The sequence below is a fragment of the Mandrillus leucophaeus genome, unplaced genomic scaffold, assembly GCF_000951045.1.
Source record: "Mandrillus leucophaeus isolate KB7577 unplaced genomic scaffold, Mleu.le_1.0 Scaffold1380, whole genome shotgun sequence".
NCBI lineage: Eukaryota > Metazoa > Chordata > Mammalia > Primates > Cercopithecidae > Mandrillus > Mandrillus leucophaeus.
In genome coordinates, this window is record NW_012101344.1 from 296,587 (window position 1) to 317,457 (window position 20,871).

The window sequence follows — 20,871 nt, forward strand, 5'->3', positions numbered from 1 at the left end:
AAAAAAAAAAAAAAAAAAAAAAAAAAATCTGCTCAAAGGAATTTCGGCAAAATGCTTTGCCTTTCCATATCTAGAGGCCTTCTCTCTCTTATCTTTTTTTCTGATTATATACTTATTACAGAATGTTGGGGAAAGAACAAAAATAACAAAGAATATTTTTTGAGAATATATTTTTAATCACTCAAAGTGCCAAAAAAATATTAAATTGGATCCACTGCTTCCAGTCTTTATTTACACGTCTTAAAATACTTTTGAGATCATACTATAAATGCAACTTGGCTTTTAAAAATTAAAATAATAGCATAGACATTTCTCCATGTTATTTCAAATTCCTCATAACCATCATTTCCATGCAAAGGAGATTTATTAAGTGATTTCTCTCATGATAGAACACTTAGATTTTCATTATTGGAATGCTCTTTATTTTATGTGTCTGCAGGCATGTTTACATATTTTTTGTGATGATCAGTAAGAGTTTGGAAGATATCCCAAAAGTACTGAGTGCCACGGCCCAGGAAAGGTGCAGCTGGGTATACTTCAGCGAAGGGGCAACCCTTACACTTACCCTGTATGTCTGCTTCCAGTCTTGCCCTTACCTGCCACAGTGAACGACCACAGCAACCAGGTCATACATGCGGTCCAAGTTCACCGCATCACTAGAGGTGTTGAAGAGCCGGAGTTCCAGAGGGAAGACCACACGGTAAGACAGCTTGGTGTATCTGTGCAGCTGCTCCATGTACTTGAACCGCTTTAGGTGCAGGGCCAAGATCATGGGCAGCTTTTTTACCCTCATCCTAAGAAACCATGAAATAGAAAATCAGTTGTACCCAACACCTGTTAGGGGAAGAGAATACACTGTCACCTGCACAAACAGAGTAAGAGGAAGTTCTATCCAACTTCAAACCAGCAAACAACCAAACAGTTTGCAAGGATAAAAGTATGTTGGCTTATATAGAGCTGACTTAACCTACATCCCTGGCTCCCAGGAGCATCCCAGCAGGAGAAATGTACAACGGTGTGTGTCTATTTGTTGAAAGGAGATGTTTCAGAATTTTTGTACAAATAAAAATAGGTTGTGCAATTGTTCTCCACCACTGCCCTGTGCCTTCCAGAGAGAAATGATACTTGGACAGTCTACCCCCTCAGATGATGGAGAGGAGGGTTGAGAGCTTTTGAGAACAGGAAGATGGGAGGAGGACAAGGTAGATGGTGCTGACTGCTGGACTTACAGGTTCCGAGGACTGGCAGGAGATGGATGCTTCTGACACACACTCTTGGGCACTGGGACACCAAGCGTGCCAGGCTCACTCTCATTCCGACCCTTGTGATCTTGGGCAAGTCACTTCCCTTCTCTAGCTCTCAGTTTCCTCATTTATAAAATGCAGGGGTTGGTTTAGGGCTACATTTTGCAAACTGGGTGCATGAGAGCACTGGAGATGTTAACAGATGTGATGTTTCTGTGGCTAAGTAAGTTTGGACGATGCTACTTTCTGCTTTGAAGATCCTAAGTGTACATTACCACACTGAAGATTTTGAGAAATCCTGCAGTAAAGGAATTGTTCTGTTGTTTGATGTTGGACTTCCCAAACTTATATAAACATAGAAAGGTTTTTTACTAGGTGATCGTTCACCTAGTAACTGATCATTCCTCAGTAAAAAGTCACAAAAAAAAAGTAAAAAGTCACCTAGTAACTGATCATTCCTCAGTAAAAAGTCACAAAGATAACAGTTTATGCAGAGTATACTGCTAGAATAACGGGTCTTCCAGTTATCTTCCAGGCCCCCATTCCATGAATGTACTGAATTAAGTGTAAATACCGTTTAGTTTGCATACATTTTTAATGCATAGTATGTGAAAAGGACAAATTTTAAAAGAATAGTTTTAAGGAATCTATTAAGGAAAAGCCCTGTTCATACAAATAAGCAAGTAAAACAACACTAGAGAAATAAGAATTATGGGGAACCCCATATTTTACAGGAACACATAACATTGTAATGTATAAACTCCCCAGGGCTGAACGAAAAACATCTTAATGCCACAAAGGAAGACCCAAGGCCAGTCTTAGGCAGACTGCGGTTATAAGGATGGGGGGCAGACATGAGTGACTTTCTTTACTAACAAAAGATATCTACCTACCTCCTTGAGGCCTGCCTGCTACAGTGACTAACCATCTGTAAGTTTTGCAGCAAAGAAAAGTGTACATGTTTGGAGTGAACGCCTGGGAAGGCTAGGCAGAGAAATGATCTCAACCTCAGGTCTAAACCCCTGAGGGTTTTAGACAGCAGTACTGAGCATCTGCCAGCTGCCTTGAATACTCCAGACCACTGACAAGATAGATTTAACTCACGGAAGCCTTTGCAGGATGACTGAAATGGCAACTTTCCTGGCTTGTAGGAGCAGATTAATGGGGAACAACTGGTTATTCCAGATTTTCCAAGAGCTGTAACTGGTGTGCAGAAAAGATGGTGCAATAACTTACTTTCTTATCACCTGTTCTTTTTCTTTTTTTTTTTTTTTTGATACGGAGTCTCACTCTGTCACTCAGGCTGCAGTGCAGTGGTGCGATCTCAGCTCACTGCAACCTCTGCCTCCTGGGTTCAAGTGATTCTCCTGCCTCAGCCTCCTGAGTAGCTAGGACGATAGGCACCCACCACCACACCCACCTAATTTTTGTATTTTTAGTAGAGACGGGGTTTCGCCATGTTGACCAGGCTGGTCTCAAACTCCTGACCTCAAATGATTGGCCTTCCTCGGCCTCCCAAAATGCTGGGATTATAGGTGTGAGCCACTGCGCCCAGCCTCTAATCACCTATGCTTATAACTGATGTGTTAATAATTTCCTCATGAGTCCTTATGAAATGATATATATTTTTTAAACTTCTGTCTCTAAATAAGAGGTCCCAATGTTTAGGCAATACAAACAAAAATAATATTGGGTGTCTACTATGTGTTATATACTCTGCTAAGTATTTATATAATTTACCTTTAATCTCAAGAGAATAGTGATTACATTTAATCATTACTTGTTTATCTAGCATAGTATCTGGCACACGGCAGGGCTCAACAAATATTTGCTGAATGACTGAATGAATAAACAAATAAGTAAACAATCGGACAGACAATTCTCCAAGTTGTCCTCTCCAAGGTCAGCGTTCTTATCCCAGTTTCACTGGTGAGGAGGGTAATTGACTTCCCAAGGTTCCACGGCTACAAGCCCAGGAAGCTGAGATTAATTCAAAGCCAACCCTGCTGGGCCCCACAGTCTGGATCCTTCTCACCACACAAAGATAACCCTGAGCTAAATCTTTACCTACCTTTTCTGGGCTTCTTGTTTGCTGCAGCATGTTTCACAATAATATTTTTGTTCACTACACAGTGTTTCTGTGTTGCTGAAGTCTCTGTAGAGGAAATTATTTTCATCTTTAAAAAATGTCCAAATCTACTTGGTATACCATGTTTTAAATCCCTCAATTAACCTGTAAGGTAATTTTTAAATAAAAATGGGAGAAGTAATAAAAAAAAAAACCCTACTTAAAACTAGGATGGAAGAGAAACTACAGGATAAATAAAAAGAAGACTGGGTGCCATTATGATGGTAGACATGTTCTTTACATCAAATCATGAATTTACCATGAGAGATTCAAATATAGTTTTATTTATGGGATATATAAAGGCAGATACAAATTAGGGTTTCCAACTGGATTCAGAAAAAAACCTCATGATTTAATGGTGAATACCTATAAGCTAGAAACTAAAATCATAATAGAAAAATGCTATTGAGTAAAAGCTCACCATAAACACTAAAACTTAGGTCGAAAAAGGAAATCAGATAATATGCAAGGTGACATTATTGTGTAGTTAATGAAAAACGGTATTTCTCTGGTAGTCCATATTTTCAAAGAGCACGAAAGTAAAGATAATGAAATTTAAACCATATACAAAACTGCCCTCTTACTGAACTAAAGAAATCCTGAATTAATCAGATGACCACCTCCTACCAACCATTGCTCCCCACTGCTCCCCCGCCAGAGGATATGAACTTTTGCCTGCCCCCTTTGGAGAACAAAAGCCACTGTGTTTGTCATATGTATATCTGCCTTATCTTGAGGTTCTACTCTGCTACTTATGGTTTTTATTTTTTAAATGTCATGGTTTTTCATTCTTTTCCAGCCATCGAGATTCTACTTAACATTTCTGTGGTACTGCTTCAAGGGCTGAAAAGAACATCTGGACTAACACCCTACAGTTTTGAAAAATTCTGGGACATTTCCTTGTTCACAGAGTGTCCTAGCACCACAATGACCAGATTTTATTAAACATAAAATGTTATTTAAAATGTGTTAGGTGATTCTACCACTTACACAGAACACATCAAAAGAAAACACGGATTCTTTCATTCATTAAGTCCCCAAATGTTTCCTGCCAGTCCTCTGAGCTAGATTCTGGGGATCCACAGAGAATAACTGCCCTCATACGGTTCACACTTCAACAGAGATGCGTGCAAATGAACCACTGACAACATGAAACGATCAGTGCAGCTTCAATAAAAAGTATTACATGATTCCCCTGCTGAAACCCTCCAGCAGTTTCCACTGCACTTATCCACCCTGCCTCCTTTCTGCTTCAGTCACACTGGTCCTGGGATATCCTCTTCTTACCTTAGGGTGTTTGCAGGTGCTATTTTCTCAGCACTGAGAGCTTCCTCCCAGAAGCTTCCATGGCTGGCTAACATGGTTGTTCAGCACTCAGCCTAAACATCCCCTCTTTGGAGAAAACTTCTCTGGCCACTTTGTCCAAGCCTATCCAACCCCTATCACACTGCCGTCCTATTTCTTCCCAGCATCTGAAACCAATCTTCTGTTCATTTGTTTACTTGCTTCCCCTCTATGTGGGCAGTGCGCTTGTCATTCCTATATCCCCAGCACGACACACAATGGAACGCATTAATATTTGTTGGTTGAATGAATGAACCAACAAAGACAGAAGCAGGTGTAAAGTCCAGGAGAAAGCACAGAGAAAGAGGGGAAGTGTGCCAGGTGAACAAGCAAATAAGAGTCAATGACTCCAGAGAGAACACTGCAGTGCAGAGGCCTGGAGGTAGGGAATAGCAGCAGCGGTGTATTAGTCTGTTCTCATGCTGCTAGTAAAGACACATCTGAGACTGGGTAATTTATAAAGAAAAAGAGGTTTAACGAACTCACAGTTTCACATAGCTGGGGAGGCCTCACAATCACGGCAGAAGGCAAAGGAGGAGCACAGTCATGTCTTACCTGGCAACAGGCAAGAGAGAGCATGTGCAGGGGAACTCCCATTTATAAAACCATCAGATCTTGTGAGACTCATTCACTACCACGAGAACAGTATGGGAAAAACTGCTCCCATGATTCAATTATCTCTGCCTGGCCCCTCCTTTAACACGTGGGAATTATTACAATTCAATGAGATTTGCGTGCAGACACAGCCAAATCATATCAGGCAGCAAGTCACACAGCCTGGAATACGCTACCAAGACACCAGTATGAACACTAACCAACAGTCTCAACAAAGAAAAGACATAATCAGGTAGTGCTTTTTGGAAATTCCACTTTTGACAGCATGGTAGAGGGGGGATTGGAGAGGGCTAAAAGGCAAGAAAGCCATTAGAGTGCAAATGTACTAAACTTTCAGATTTCAAGTACGTGGTATATAAAACAAACTCATATTTAGCTGATTGAAAACTTCAGTTGATTAAGTGCTGTGGAATCTTGTTTTGGCTGCATGGAATTGACTTGAGTGGAACCAGGGAGCCAGAGGCAGGGAGGTGAGTATGGGCGTTATGGAGCTTCATATCCTCCCAATGTCTACTGTGGACAAGCTGTACTACCAAGCTAAAGGGTCACAATAGCCAAAGAAAGGCCAGCAACAAACAGGGAATCATTCATTCCTACTCATTCTTATTTTTTCCAAAAAGTTATTTGATTTGTACACCCAGACAGGTGGAAATATAGCAGAAGTTAATACCTAATGTAAAGACCCATTTTACAAAGAAGGTCGCCGACAGAGTAATGCTCTTAGGGCATCCATGAGTTGAGAATTAGAAAATGAAGGTCAATTAGAAGAAGGGAAGGACCCCAGCAGTAAATGCTGAGGCAGAGCAGCTGTCAGTTAATGCTCTATACCTGTTAGAACAAAAATGGGCAACAGTGGTGTAGGAAACTCTCCAATGAGAAAGACAGAGGGGCACTTGCTCTCTCCCACACTTGGGATAAATTATCAAAGCATAGAGCAGAGGTTGGGAGAAAAACACAAAATTCTTTGTATTGCTTTAAAAAGAGGCAGAGCAGCAATAAAATATTACTTAAAAATACACTTTGGGGCTTGATATAGTTTGGATCTGGGTACCCACCCAAATCTCATATTCAGCTGTAGTCCCCGATGTTGGAGGTAGGACCTGGTAGAAGGTAACTGGATCATGGGGGCAGAATTCTCATGAACGGTTTAGCACCATCCTCCCAGTGATGTCCTCGCCATACATCGTGGCTGAGTTCTTGCGAGATCTGGCCATTTAAAAGTGTTTAGCTCCTCCGCCAACCCCTGGCTTCTATTCCAGTTATGTGATGTGTCTGTTCCCCCTTCACCTTCTGCTACAATTGTAAATTTCCTGAGGCTTCCCCAGAAGCCAAGCAGATGCCAACACCATGCAGAACGATGAGCCAATTAAACCTCTTTTCTTTATAAATTACCCAGTCTCAGGTATTTATTTATAGCAACGTGGGAATGGACTAATATAGGGCTGCTCCAAAAGTAGTGAGTTATCTCAATTGATGGTTCACAGTCAGTTATAGATCAAACTCCTTGTTCTACTTTTTCCTCCATTCTCGGGAAGGAAGGAAGGAGGGAAGGAGAGAAAGAGAAGAAAGAAAATACACTTTGGGAACAAATCTAATAAGAAATGCATGCTTTTACAAAAAAGGCACTAAAGCCTTATGCAAGTATTTTAAAACTTAAAAAATGGAGAAAGACTCTTTTTAGGGAAGGCTATCATTTATTGTAAACACAGCTATCATGTCCAAGTTAATGTCTATCTTTGATATATTTTCAATTAAAATCTTCTTTTTCACTCATCACAATAATTTAAAATCGATATTAAAAATCCTCAAGTAACACTTCCATGTCATGATCCACACAGAAATACTACCATGAGAAACACAGTAGGATATACTGACGAGGCTGCTCCTATGGCTGGCCATGGGGCTCTGGCACTGCCAGGCCCTCCTAGCCTCCCAGGAACCGAGGAGATGAATACATCTAACCCATTTTCCCTGGCTCACCAGTTGGGAAGTTTTATTCTAGAATCTAGTGCAGTGGTTCTCCTCCTGCTCGCCTGGCTGCTCATTAGAATCATCTGGGGAGCTTTAAACACAATCCCAATGCCCAATCCCACACCCCTCCACCCCCGACTCTCCCTCTATTCAATTACATCAGAATCTCTCCAGGTGGAACCCAGGCATTATTGTTCTTAAATCTTCCAATGTGCTGCCAAAATGCCAATGTAAAGGCAGAGAGTCATTACTCCAATGCTTCCCAATAACCTGGGGATATTGTCGGCACTGGGAGAATGGGAATTTAAAATGAGAGGAAGATAGAGGAAAGGGAAGGTGGTTTTAGAGCACTGAGCATTTGGAGGAGAAAGGGGAGATTCTGGGAAGGAGTCATGGGGAGGGTCTAAGGCACTCAAGTGGAAGACAAAAATAACCAAAAAGGCCATGCAAGGATAATTAAGATAAACTTCACATAGTTTAAGTTTTTGCCTGAGGTCAGCCCTGAACTTTTCACAAGGAAAAAACATCTTTCTTTCTCAGTATTCTCCTACGACACAAATGGCTTACTCTGCCTAAGACACAGTACTGAGGTTTGAAATATTAGAATTATAGCTCAGCTACCACACAAACTTAATGGTTTCTCCAGATCTATATCCTGAATTTAAACACTATTTATATCATTTCTCTGGAACAAAAGTTCAGTGAAAATACATTATAATTCACCACCTAAAAACTTTCTGGAAGAAGGTGCCCCAGATCTTACATTCAAACCCCACCATTTTAGCTTAATTTTTTATTTTTTAAAGTTATCGAAATGAAGGAAACATATCAGAAGAGAAATGCAGACATAACATTAGAGAAGAAAATTCATAATTCTAGTTTAAAAAACAAATCCTCAAAAATGCAATCCAAATTAAACCATGAAAGGGGCCAAGCAAGAGCCCACCCTTCCTTCTCTTTTGTCTCAGAGACAGAGAAAGCTAACGACTCCACTGGCATCATTTGCTTCCTGCATCTTTCCCCCGCAGGTCCTTCTCCCATCACGGAACTCTGAGTGGTGAGTGGCAACACCTGGCAGGCTTCTCTTTCTGCTGTAGAGGTGACATCTCACACGCATATTAGGGCAGGTATAGCCGAGTTGGTCAAGGTCTAGTTTAGGTGTGATGTAAAACAAGGGAGTGGGAGGCACTTCAAAGATACCAGCCTGCACAGTGCAATAAGACAGAGTCGAATGTTTAAAAGGCATTCAGAGTCTACTTTATACTCACCCACCCTAGCCTGAACATTTCCAAGTGCCTCTAGCCTGACTTCACCAGGTATGGATAACCAATATACACATTTCTCCAGGAAAAAAAAATATGGAAACCTAAACTTCAGTTCTATTTCTTATAACAAGGTTTCCCAAAGGTTGAAATTATCACCAGTCACTTAACACTTCACCTGGCTGATCTCAAATCTACAGCCACTGCCACCTGCCCTTTTGAACAGTTCAAGTAATTCCTGGAAAAGAGGGAATGTAGCCAACCTCCCTAACTCCAAATTCTCACCAAGGAGGAGAATGGGCATATAATGGCCTTCTCCCATTCCCTCATCAAAAACTAATGGTGGTACACCCTTAACGTTTTCCATGACCTGTGATCATAAAACCTTAGGAAATAAAAAATGGCTTCTTTTCACCGGAACGTTAGGAACTGATAATTGTTTGGCTCTGTGTCCCCATCCAAATCCTATGTTGAATTATAATTCCCAATGTTGGGGGAGGGACCTGGTGGGAGGTGATTTGATCACGGGGGTGGATTTCCCCTTACTGTTCTTGTGATAGTAAGTTCTCACAAAATCTGGCTGTTTAAAAGTATGTAGCACTTCTCCCTTCACTCTCTCTCTCCTGCCACCATATGAAGATTATGCATTTCCTCTTCACCTTCTGCCACAATTATAAGTTTCCTCCTGTATAGCCTGTGTAATTGTGAGCCAATTAAACCTTTATTCTCCATAAATTGCCCAGTCTCCAGTATGTCTTTACTGCAGTGTGAGAACAGACTAATATAGAAAATTGGTACCAAGAGTGGAACATTGCTATAAAGATACCTGAAAATGTAGAAGCAACTTTGGTACTGGGTAATGGGGCAGAGGTTGGAACAGTTTGGAGGGCTCAGAAGAAGACAGGAAGATGTGGGAAAGTTTGGAACTTCCTAGAGACTTGAATAGTTGTGACCAAAATGCTGATAGTGACATGGACAGTGAATTCCAGGCTGAGGAAGTAACAGATGGAAATAAGGAAGTTATTGGGAATTGAAGTAAAGTTCACTCTTGCTATGCTTTAGCAAAGAGATTTGTAGCATTGTGCCCCTGCTCGAGAGATCTCTGGGACTTTGAATTTGAAAGACATGATTTAGGGTATCTGGTGGAAGAAATTTCTAAGTAGCAGAGTGTTCAAGATGTGTTCTCGCTGCTTCTAAGTCTATGCTCGTTTGCATAAACAAAGATACGACCTGAAACTAGAACTTATATTTAAAAGGGAAGCAGAGTATAAAAGTTTGGAAAATTTGCAGCCCAACCATGTGGTAGAAAAGAACAAGCCATTTTTAGGGAGGAATTCAAGGCTGCAGAAATTTGCATAAGTAAAGAAGAGCCAAATGTTAATAGCCAAGACAATGGGAAAATGCCTCCAGGAAATTTCAGTGACCTTTACAGCAGCCCCTCTCATCACAGGCTTGGAGGCCTAAGAGGTGTGAGAAACACACTCACCCATCCAAACCCAAAGAATGGACTTAGAGTCACAAAGAACAGTGGAAACAAGAATTTTAACCGTGGTCTTGCAAGATCGGATGTCTGGTAGGCAGGCACACCAGGGGCAAGTACAGCAGCTAATTTCAGTAGCTAATTTATCTCCTAGCACACAAGTCCCTCCCCCAGTTCCTCAATGGTTGAGTACTATGGGGATACAATCTTCCTGGACATTGCCTAAGTTTCATTATTCCCTCATAAGGTCATACCCCAGTCCCCTTCCCTGCTTAAGTATCAATTTCCCAATAACAAAACTTTCTTCCCTTTTATGTGCTGACCCCTCCTCTATATCCTGTTCACTTACAGTGACTTTCTAGGTGCCATGAGCTGTGCAGTTTGTCACAACCGCAGGCTGGCTGACAGTACTTAGATTTATTATGCCTTGAAAACAAAACATTTAAAATGTTTTCTCACAGAGGGAAAAATGGTTTCACGGGTCAGGCCTAGGGCCTCCACTGCACCATGCAGCCTTAGGACATGGCAGCCTACACCCCAGCCACTCCAGCTCCAGCTATGGCTAAAAGGCACCAAGGTACAGTTCGGGTTGTTGCTTCAGAGCATGCAAGCCCTAAGTCTTGGCAGCTTCCATGCGGTGTTGGGCCTGTGGGTGTGCAGAAAGCAAAAGCTAAAGTTTGGAAGCCTCCACCTAGATTTCAGAGAATGTATGGAAATGTCTGGCTGTCTAGACAGAAGTCTGCTGCAGGGGCGGAGCCCTCATGGAGAACCTCTACTAGGGCAGTGCAGAGGGGAAATATGGGGTTGAAGCCCCCACACAGAGTCCCCACTGGGGCACTGCCTAGTGGAGCTGTGAGAAAAGGGCCACTGCCCTTCAGACCCCAGAATGGTAGATCCACCAACAGCCCACCCTGTGCACCTGGAAAAGCTACAGGCACTCAATTCCTGCTTGTGAAAGCACCTGCAAGGGCTCCTCCAAAGCCACAGGGGTGAAGCTGCTTGAGGCCTTGGGAGCCCACCCCTTGTGTCAGTGTGCCCCGGTGTGAGACATGGAGTCAAAGGAGATTATTTTGGTGCTTTAAGATTTAATGACTGCCCTGCTGGGTCTCAGACCTGCATGGGGCCTGTAGCCCCTTTGTTTAGGTCAATTTCTCCCTTTTGGAATGGGAGCACTTACTCGATGCCTGTACCTCCCATTGTATCTTGGAAGTAGCTAGCTTGTTTTTTATTTTACAGGCTCATAGGTAGAAGGAACTTGCTTTGTCTCTGATGAGACTTTGGCCTTGGACTTTTGAGTTAATGCTGGAATGAGTTAAGACTTTGGGGGACTGCTGGGAAGACATGATTGGTTTTGAAATGTGAGAAGGACATGAGATTTGGGAGGGAACAGGGGCAGAATAATATGGTTTGGCTCTGTGTCCCCACCCAAATCTCATATTGAATTGTAATCTCCAATGTTGGGGGAGGTATCTGGTAGGAAGTGACTGGATCATGAGGGCAGATTTCCCCCTTGCTGTTCTCAATATAGTCAGTGAGTTCTCATGAGATCTGGGGGTTTAAAAGTGTGTAGCACTTCCCCCTTTGCTCTCTCTCTGTCCTGTGGCTGCTTCCCCTTCACTTCCACCATGATTGTAAGTTTCCTGAGACCTCCCTAGCCAGGCCTCCTATACAGCCTGCAGAACTGTGAGTCAATCAAACCTCTTTTCTCCATAAATTACCCAGTCTCAGGTATGTCTTTATAGCAGTCTGAGAATGGACTAATACAGAAACTCATGCTGTAAACAGAAACATTCAGAAGAAAAAAGAGGCCATCATGGCCTATAAAACTCTTTGCAAACAAAGAAATTACAAACTTGTCCTAGACACCTGGACACAAGCAGAAAAGCCAAACCGATAAGAAGCACTCAGGTAACTATCAGTGCCAGGGTGGGGAACTCTCAGAGCCCTGGGAAATGGGAACGCAATCAGCCCCCAGCTCACACAATACATTACACCCAGATGAACCCAGAAGCTCTTCCAAGCTGTTGTTGGTGCCTTTTCCCTGAAAGATGGCTTTCTAACTGCAACCACCACAGCCAAATCCCTTTAATCTATTCTTCTAAAAGGTTCCAAGTAACCTGAGCTCCTGAAATAAAGGTTCTGTCATCTGGCCCTTCCTCATAAAAATTATGATACTATAACAATGTCTCTGACACCCTGCTGGAACACCCCAAGCCTTGGGGAGGCGCATGCTGACCACCTGGTCTACACAGGCACCTCCACTACCAGCCACTCTTCAGACTTGTTTTATTTCCTTCAAAGCAATGATCACTGTCTGTGCATTCCCACTAGAATGTAAGTGCTGTGAAAGCACAGGCCTTGTCAGGTTCACTCCTCTATCCCCAGTGTCTACAACACAACCAGGCAAATTATAAGCACTCATGGCCTCCTGTTGAAAGGAAGAAAGGCAGAAGGGAGTGAGGGGCTCAAAGGGAATTACGTCTTTACAACAACTCTGAGCACATTTTCAATGCACAAGTCAATAAAAATGTCTACAGTAAACCTGGGCAAACATTACTGTTACACTCAGGGCTCCTTATCTTCTCTTCACCCTCATGAGAAAGAATTTCTTTCCATGGATGATCTCCATACAATGCTTAAAAGATGGAGGAACAGGCAACTCCCTCATTAGTTCTCAGCCCAAAGTGCATAATATTTAAAATAATAAAATAGATTATCTTACAAAAAGAGTAATCGTAGGCATCTATAGCCTTTATTAACTTAATTGTATGAGAGAGAGAGACTGTGTATGTGTGTGTGTGTGTGTGTGTGTGTGTAAGAAAGAGCAACACTGATTGATGAAGGCCAAAGCCTACATCTGCATTAAAGAGTAACATTTTATTTTTAAATTTAACAACCAATTACTTCTATTTTATGCTCTTTTTTCTCAGTGGGACTCTTCTCCAGACCACATAATCTCTCTTGGGAAAGGAGAGATAGAAAATAATACGATCATATTGGTTTAAGAGGAGGGAAGATTATGTCCTGAAGAAATACAGGATTTTCTCTCCCACTTAGCTACAAGCCTGATCAAAAGCTCACACTGCCTCAGAGTTCATAAGGTTACCTTAGACAGTGGGTAATGGATGTATTCTGCTCCACATCAACAGAAAGGTCAAGAAAATCTTCATCTTTGCTACTAACCTGAAACAAAAACAGGAAAAAATACATTAGGCATGAAATATGTAGTAGATAACACTTTGAATATGTATAGGTAATCACTGACTGCAATAAAAACCATAACTGCAGTTAAAGTCCTGCATGGACATGTATACTCATTGGCACCTAATTACCACAAAAGCAACCTAATCTAGAGAAAATCCCAAATTCTCAATTTAACCTCATCCCTATCCCAGTTTTGACTCACAGCTTTTAATAGTTAAAACTCAACCAGATTTCTCTTCCTCTCCATTCATTTCTCCCATTGTTTCAAAGTAGGGAGTATTAAATATGCATATAGCCCAGATTGCAGAGTGATAAAAAATGGAAATGGAAAAAGGACAAGAGACTTACAAAATCTATCACCCAGATGACCATCCCTTGTTGAGCTGTTTCCACTTTTTGCCAGTCCCTTGAAATCACTCCCTTTCTCCCTTGCCCCATCATTCAAACTGTGTGGTGGGCCAGGGAGCCTGACAGGCAATGGGCTGCAGAATCACACTGACCATACATAAAGCTGTTCTTTGGCCAGGAAGTGGTCATCACATGCAGAGCCCTGTGCTGTCCATGACAATGACCAGACCTGGGGCTGGCCTGGAGCCTGGGCTCACACAGGCCCGCCATACTGTGGGCAGTTCTCAGCGGAGCTGGTTCAGTGGCCCCAGCTGTCTCTCAGCCTTCAACAGCTCACCCCACACTAATTCTGGATCTCATATATCTCAAAGCTCACTGAGTAAGTGCTTACTTTCCACTAATTCACTGACAACGCTGGGGTTTTACTGCCTTGTTCCCGGAGTAGCAGGAACAGTTGGCAACAACCTTCAGGTGCTCAGTCAATTAGCAGCAAAATGAAAACAACATTCCTTTTAAAGTGTGACAACTACCCTATGACCCAAAATTCCAGAAGTTATCTGAAGAAACATTCAGAGATGTGGATGCTCTCTTTTATACTTTCAGAGGCACACACGGGAGCCAGGCGTGGTGGTTCACGCCTGCAATCACGGCACTTTGGGAGGCTGAGGCAGGTGGATCACTTGAGGTCAGGAGTTCAAGACCATCCTGGCCAACATGGTGAAACCCCGTCTCTACTAAAAATACAAAAAATTAGCCAGGCATGGTAGCACGTGCCTGTAATCCTAGCTATTTGGGAGGATGAGGCAGGAGAATTGCTTGAAACTGTGAGGCGGAGGTTGCAGTGAGCTGAAATTGCGCCACTGACTCCAGCTTGGGTGACAGAGTGAGACCCTGTCTCAAAAAAAAAAAAAAAAAAAGTACACACGGGAATGGATACTGAGACACAAGAATGGGTATCGCCCAGATCTGTATCCTGTCTCTGCTACTTATAAAGTCGATAGCTTCAGGCTAGTTACTCAGCCTCTGTTTCCTCATCTGTAAAGTGGGGACAGCAAGAGTGTCTATCTCATAAAACTGTTGTAAGGAGGAAATAAGATAGTACATGTGAAGTGCTTTAAAAAGTAAGGACTCAATAAATTAGGAAGCAGTAAAAAATTTTAAGTGGCCTAAAATGGTCAAAAAGTTGGGAATGGCTTTCTACATTGTGGTTATCATACGAAATGAAAAAGTAGGTTATACAACTATATATAATTTAATCCCAATTTTGTATTTAAAAAAAAAGGCATCTTTATACTTACACACATGCATCCCCTCCCTTGGCATTCTCTACCATCCTGTTTTAATTTTTTAATGCCATTTATTTCTGCCATGGTAGAACGCATTAGTAGCCCCAAATCCTCACCATTGCCTCTATTGGCTTCTTTGTCATATGGCTTCACAGATACTCTCATCAAGAGGTGATTATGTTTTGCCACCCTTGAGTCTGAGTGCGACCATGTGACTTGCCTTGGCCAGTGGGATGCTAGAAGGCAAGTTACCAGCAGAAGCCAGAACAAGCATTTGTGAAACTGCTCTCTTGCATCACCATAAGAAGGATAATCCCAGGCTAGCCTGCTGCTCCCAGACAGAGGAGAGATCCATGGAGGAAAGCTGTCCTAACTAAGGCAATCCAGACAAGCCCAATCTAGAGTAAAACCCCTAATGATCTTGCAGACATGTGAGTGGGCTAGCTGAACTACAAATACACAAATTCAGCCGAGTCCAGCCTAGACCAGTCGACCACAAGCCAACCCACCATTGCATGAGTTATAATAATAAATGATAGTTTAAGGCTCAGAGTTTTGAGGTGGTTTGTGACAGAGCAATAGATTACTGATACAACTACTTATCCTTTTATATGTTTTACTTTTATATGTTTACTGTCCATCTCCCCCTCACTAAAATGAAAGTTCAAAAGACTGGCTTCCATAGTAACTAAGATCCTAGCACACCAATACTCTCCAGGAAACTAGAAACTATAAACTCACATAACCAAAAACTAAAAGCAGCTACCTGAAGGCACTGGAGAGTGAACACAAGCAAGCACATGGGGAGTCCACACTTGGAGAAGGATAGCCGTACACAACAAGTTCATGGTTTCATGGCCTTTAGTTGGGGGTGCTGAGGGGGAAACGCAGTCTTCCCGGTCTGCAAGCCGGAAGACTAAATCTGGGAAACCATGCCCACTGGAAAAAAAGGAAAGAGGGTATCTCCAACCCTGCCCACATGTGGCTGGCCCCTGATCCACCCATGCATGGAATACACACAAAGCAACTTGGCTATTAACAAAATGGCTGCCACCCAAAATTCAAGCTGTCACCCAAGAAACATAGTGAATAGTTTGGATCCAACCAAGATAAGTGCCTGTTAAACCTAAAGAAACTCAATATGCATTAAAGAAAACTAACAGAATCTGGCTGGGCGTAGTGACTCACACCTGTAATCCCAGCACTTTGGGAGGTGGAGGCAGGTGGATCACTAGGTCAGGAGTTCGAGGCCAGCCTGGCCAAGACAGTGAAACCCCGTCTCTACTAAAAATACAAAAATTAGCTAGGCATGGTGACAGGCACCTGTAATCCTAGCTACTTGGGAGGCTGAGGCAAGGGAATCGCTTGAACCCGGGAGGTGGAGGTTGCAGTGAGCTGAGATCTTACCACTGCACTCTAGCCTGGGCGACAGAGCAAGACTCCATCTCAAAAAAAAAAAAAGAAATCTAACAGAATCCAGTGTCTCTGCCATTTAACATTCTCAATGTTCTGAATAAGATCCAAAGTTACAATATGTGACAAATGACTTACCTAAGACATTCTTAAAAGAAAAAAAACTGAGACCAATCCTGGGATGACCCAGATGTTGGAATTAGCAGATAAGGATTTTAAAGAGGCCATTATAACTATCATCAATAAAATAAAATCTACTCGCAATGGATCAAAAAACGTGAAATTCCAGTAGAGAAATAGAAACAATAAAAAAGAATCAAATAGAAATTCTGGAACTGAAAAACGCAATACATTGAATGAATTTAACAGCAAAGTGGAGGTGACAGAGGAAAAAACAAGTGAATATGAAGACAGATCAATGGAAATCACCCAATGAGGACTAAAGAAAAAAGACTGAAGTAAAAATTAACAGATACTTAGGAATCTTTTAGCTAATACTGTACATATAATCAGAGTCCTAAAAGGGGAGAAAAGGGAGAACAGGGCAGTAGAACTGAGAAAATAAAGGCTGAATATTTCCCAAATTTGGTGAAAGACATCCATTAATAGACTCAAGACATTCAACTAACACCAAGCAGGATAAATACAAAGAAGGTCAGCCAAGGTGCCTCACAGGCAAACTGTTGAAAACCAGAAATAAAAAGCAAATCTGAAACATCTAGACCAAAAAAAAAAAAAGATAAGAGGATGGTTCAATTGGCAGCTAACCTCTCATCAGAAACTATGGAGGCCAGAAGACAGTGAAACATCTTTCATGTGCTGAAAGAAAAAAGTGATCAGCCTGGATTTCTTATGTGCCATAAACAGATCATTCAAGAATGAAGGCAAAATGAAGAGAATTCATTGATATAACAGACCTGCATCACAAGGAAGGTGAAAGGAAATTCTTTAAGCCAAAGAGAAATGACACCAGTTTGAAATCCAGATCCTTGAGTATAAAATGCATCAATAATGATAAATATTTATGCAAATAAAAAAGACTTTTTCTCGTTTAATTTTTGTGTAATATTCACACCTCTTTAAAGGAAAACGCATAACACTGTCCTGTGGGATTTATATTCTACATAAATGTAATACATATAACAACTACAGCATAAAGAACAAGGTAGAGTGGGAGCAGAGGGAATATACACCTATATATTTACATGCTTTCTAGATTTCAGGTGAAATAGTATCATTATCTGTAAGGATACTGTGAAAAGTGAAGAATGTCTATTGTAATCTCTAGCAAAATCACTAAAAATACACACAGGCATGCGAAAATATACTCAGAAAAGATCAAGAGGAAAATTAAAAGAAAATACAGAAGAGGAACAGAAGAACAAAAAATAGAGGAAATAATAGAAAACAAAATCCAACTATACCAGTAATTACCATAAACATTAATGGACTAATAATTACAAATAAGAGACAAATATTGAATGAAGGATTTTTTTTAAGACAATACCAATTTGTATGCCATCCACAAGAGCTAAACTTTATATATAAAGACACAGATTGAAAGTAAATGGTTGGAAAATGACATACTATGCAAAGAGTTAGCATAAGTTTGTAGAGGGCTAATACCAAATAAAATAGATTTTAAGATAAAGTTATTAAGAGAAATAAGAGAGGACATTTCCTAATGATAAGAATATCAACTTATCAGAAAAACACAACAATCGAATATGGAGAGTCCCCACCACAGAGTCTCAAAAACACGTGAAGCTGGAACACTGTTTCACCAGTAAAAGGGAATAAACTCCTGATACCTGCCACAACACCACTGAATCTCAAAAATGTTATGTAAGTGAAGGAAGTCATACATAAAAGACCACATATTGTATGATTCCATTTACATGAAACATCCAGAAAAGGCACAACTCTAAAGACAGAAAGTAGACTAGTAGTGACCTCAAACGGAACAGGAATTAACTGCCAGATATGAGGGATCTTACTGGTGTGATGAAAATTTTCTAAAACTAGGTTATAGTACCGGTTATACAACTCAGCAAATTACTTAAAGAAAAAAAAATCACTAACTAGATAGGTTTTATGGCATGTAAATTATACCTCACCAAAGTTGTTTTTAAAAAGTCAAAAAATTCATAAAACAAAAATTGACAGAACTAAAAGGAGAAATAGGACAATCCCACAAAAATATTTTAATGCTCCTTTCTCAGAAAAGCTAGCAGGAAAGTCAACAAAGACATAAAGGATCTGAATAACTTTATCAACCAACATATCTAACGATTATAGAATGCTACACCCAACAACTGCCAAATATTCTTTTCAACTCAGTAGTTCTCAACAGGGGAAATTTGGCTTCCAGGAGACATCTGACAACGTCCGGAAACATTTTTCAATGTTGTATCTTGGGAGATGCTACTGACATTTAGCAGGTAGAAGCCAGAGATGCTGCTTAATATCCTATAATGCACAGGGCTATCCCCAACAACAAAGAATTATCTGATCCAAAAATGTCAATAGTTCTAACACTAAGAGATCCTGTTTTCTTTTTTTTTTTTTTTTTTTTTTTTTTTTTTTTTTGAGACAGAGTCTCACTTTGTCACCCAGGCTGGAGTGCAGTGGCGTAATCTTTGCTCACGGCAACCTCCGCCTCCCGAGTTCAAGTGATTTTTGTGCCTCAGCCTCCCAAGTAGCTGGAATTACAGGCGTGCGCCATGACACCCGTCTAATTTTTGTATTTTTAGTAGAGACAGGTTTCACCACGTTGGCTAGGCTGGTCTCAAACTCCCAACCTCAGGTGATCCACCCACCTCAGCCTCCCAAAGTGCTGGGATTATAGGCGTGAGCCACCACGCCTGGCTGAGAGATCCTGTTTTCAAGGGCAGATGGTACATTTACCAGGACAGACCATGTGGAATGACACAAGACATATCTCAATAAATTTAAAACTGAAATCATACAGAATACATTCCCTAACCACAACAAAATTAGAAATAAATACCATTAGGATATATAAGAAAATCTCAAATATTTGGAAATTAAACAGCATACTTCTAATTAGTGTACGGATCAAATGAAAAAGATCACAGGAGAAATTAGAAAATATTTTCAACTAATGCCAAAGAAAACATACCATCAAAATTTGTAGCATGCAGCTAAACCAGTGCTTACAGGGAAATTTATAGCTTTATATTTGTATGTTAGTAAACAAAAGAAAAGGGACCATTTTTCTACTTTAACTGCTATATCCTTAGTACCTAAAATAATTCCCAGCATTTAACAGGAAATAAATATTTACTAAATAAATAATAACTGAACAGAAGACTGAACAAATGGAAAGATATCTAAATGACAACAGTGGCATCTGAGTGGCAGAATTATGAGTTCTTATTAATTTCTGTTTCTAATTTTTAAAAATAATCCACAGTATTTTCCTTAATTGGCAAAACATTTTTCTTAACCTAAATGGCCCTTCTCTGAAATAAGAAGATTATAGCCAACTGAAACCATAAATAAATTAGATAGCTAGGATCTCATTCTACTTAAGCTCTTAAACGAAGAAGGGAATAAAAACAAAAACATTTTGTCCTGTTGGATGCAAATCTTTTTCTGAACTTAATGGTTTTGGAGAGAGGGAGAAATGGAACAAATGTAATTCATTAACTGAAAAAAGTTTCTCTCAATTCCAAATGCAAACTGCTACTGGAATGAGAGTGTGTGAAAGTGCTGCGCAGAGGAATCACCCCTGCGGGGCCATCAAAACATGGCGCTAAACCTTTCCGTTTGGATTTTTCTCTCTCCTTGCCCTAGATTGACACAGTCAAAAGCAATTAATGATCAAATAATGTGGGTTTTTTCTGGGGGGGCGGGGGGGCGGAGGAAGGGTGTTGGTTTGGGGGTTCTGTGGGTTTTTTGTTGTTGTTGTTGGGTTTTTTTGCTTCTCTCTCTTCCAAGAAAGCTGCCAGAAAAGAAAACCATTTTCTTCCCACACACAAGGATCTCATTCTGGTCTAACTGAAAATACAGCTTGTCTCCAAGGAAACATCTATCACTAAGAGACTCCAATACTCTTAGCAAGTGCAAGCTATATCTTATTCTCCTTTCTTCTCCCTCAATTTTGAGCATGGAAGTCTCTCAAAAACTCTTAGTTTAAAAGCATATAAGAGACCACTCACTTAATATTCTTTTTAAAGTAATTAACTGCAAATCAATTAATAAAACTGATTACATATAGGGTATACATATAAATCACGAGCTTTGCTAAGTTCTTGAGAAATTAAAAACATATTCAGGCCAGGTGCAGAAGTAGCTCATGCCTATAATCCCAGTGCTTTGGAGGGCTACGGTGGGAGAATCACTTAAGGCCAGGAGTTCAAGACCAGCCTGGGCAACATAGTGAGGCCCAGACTACAAAAACGCCTGTAATCCCAGCACTTTGGGAGGCCACGGCGGGCAGATCACCTGAGGTCGGGAGTTTAAGACCAGTCTGGCCAACATAGTGAAACCCCGTCTCTACTAAAAAATACAAAAATTAACCAGGCGTGGTAGCAGGCACCTATAATTCCAG

General features: G+C 40.9%; 1 protein-coding gene across 1 annotated transcript in view; it reads right to left on the reverse strand.

The window, feature by feature from the left end:
- Positions 1 to 20,871, reverse strand: part of USP46 (ubiquitin specific peptidase 46) — a 44,229-nt gene that overhangs the window by 10,643 nt on the left and 12,715 nt on the right. Inside the window, exons 4-6 of the mRNA XM_011973473.1 lie at positions 13,151 to 13,227; positions 3,316 to 3,399; positions 597 to 794 (exon numbers count right to left, since the gene is read on the reverse strand). Of these exons, the coding sequence (XP_011828863.1) occupies positions 597 to 794; positions 3,316 to 3,399; positions 13,151 to 13,227 (359 nt within the window). The remainder of the gene's footprint in view (positions 1 to 596; positions 795 to 3,315; positions 3,400 to 13,150; positions 13,228 to 20,871) is intronic.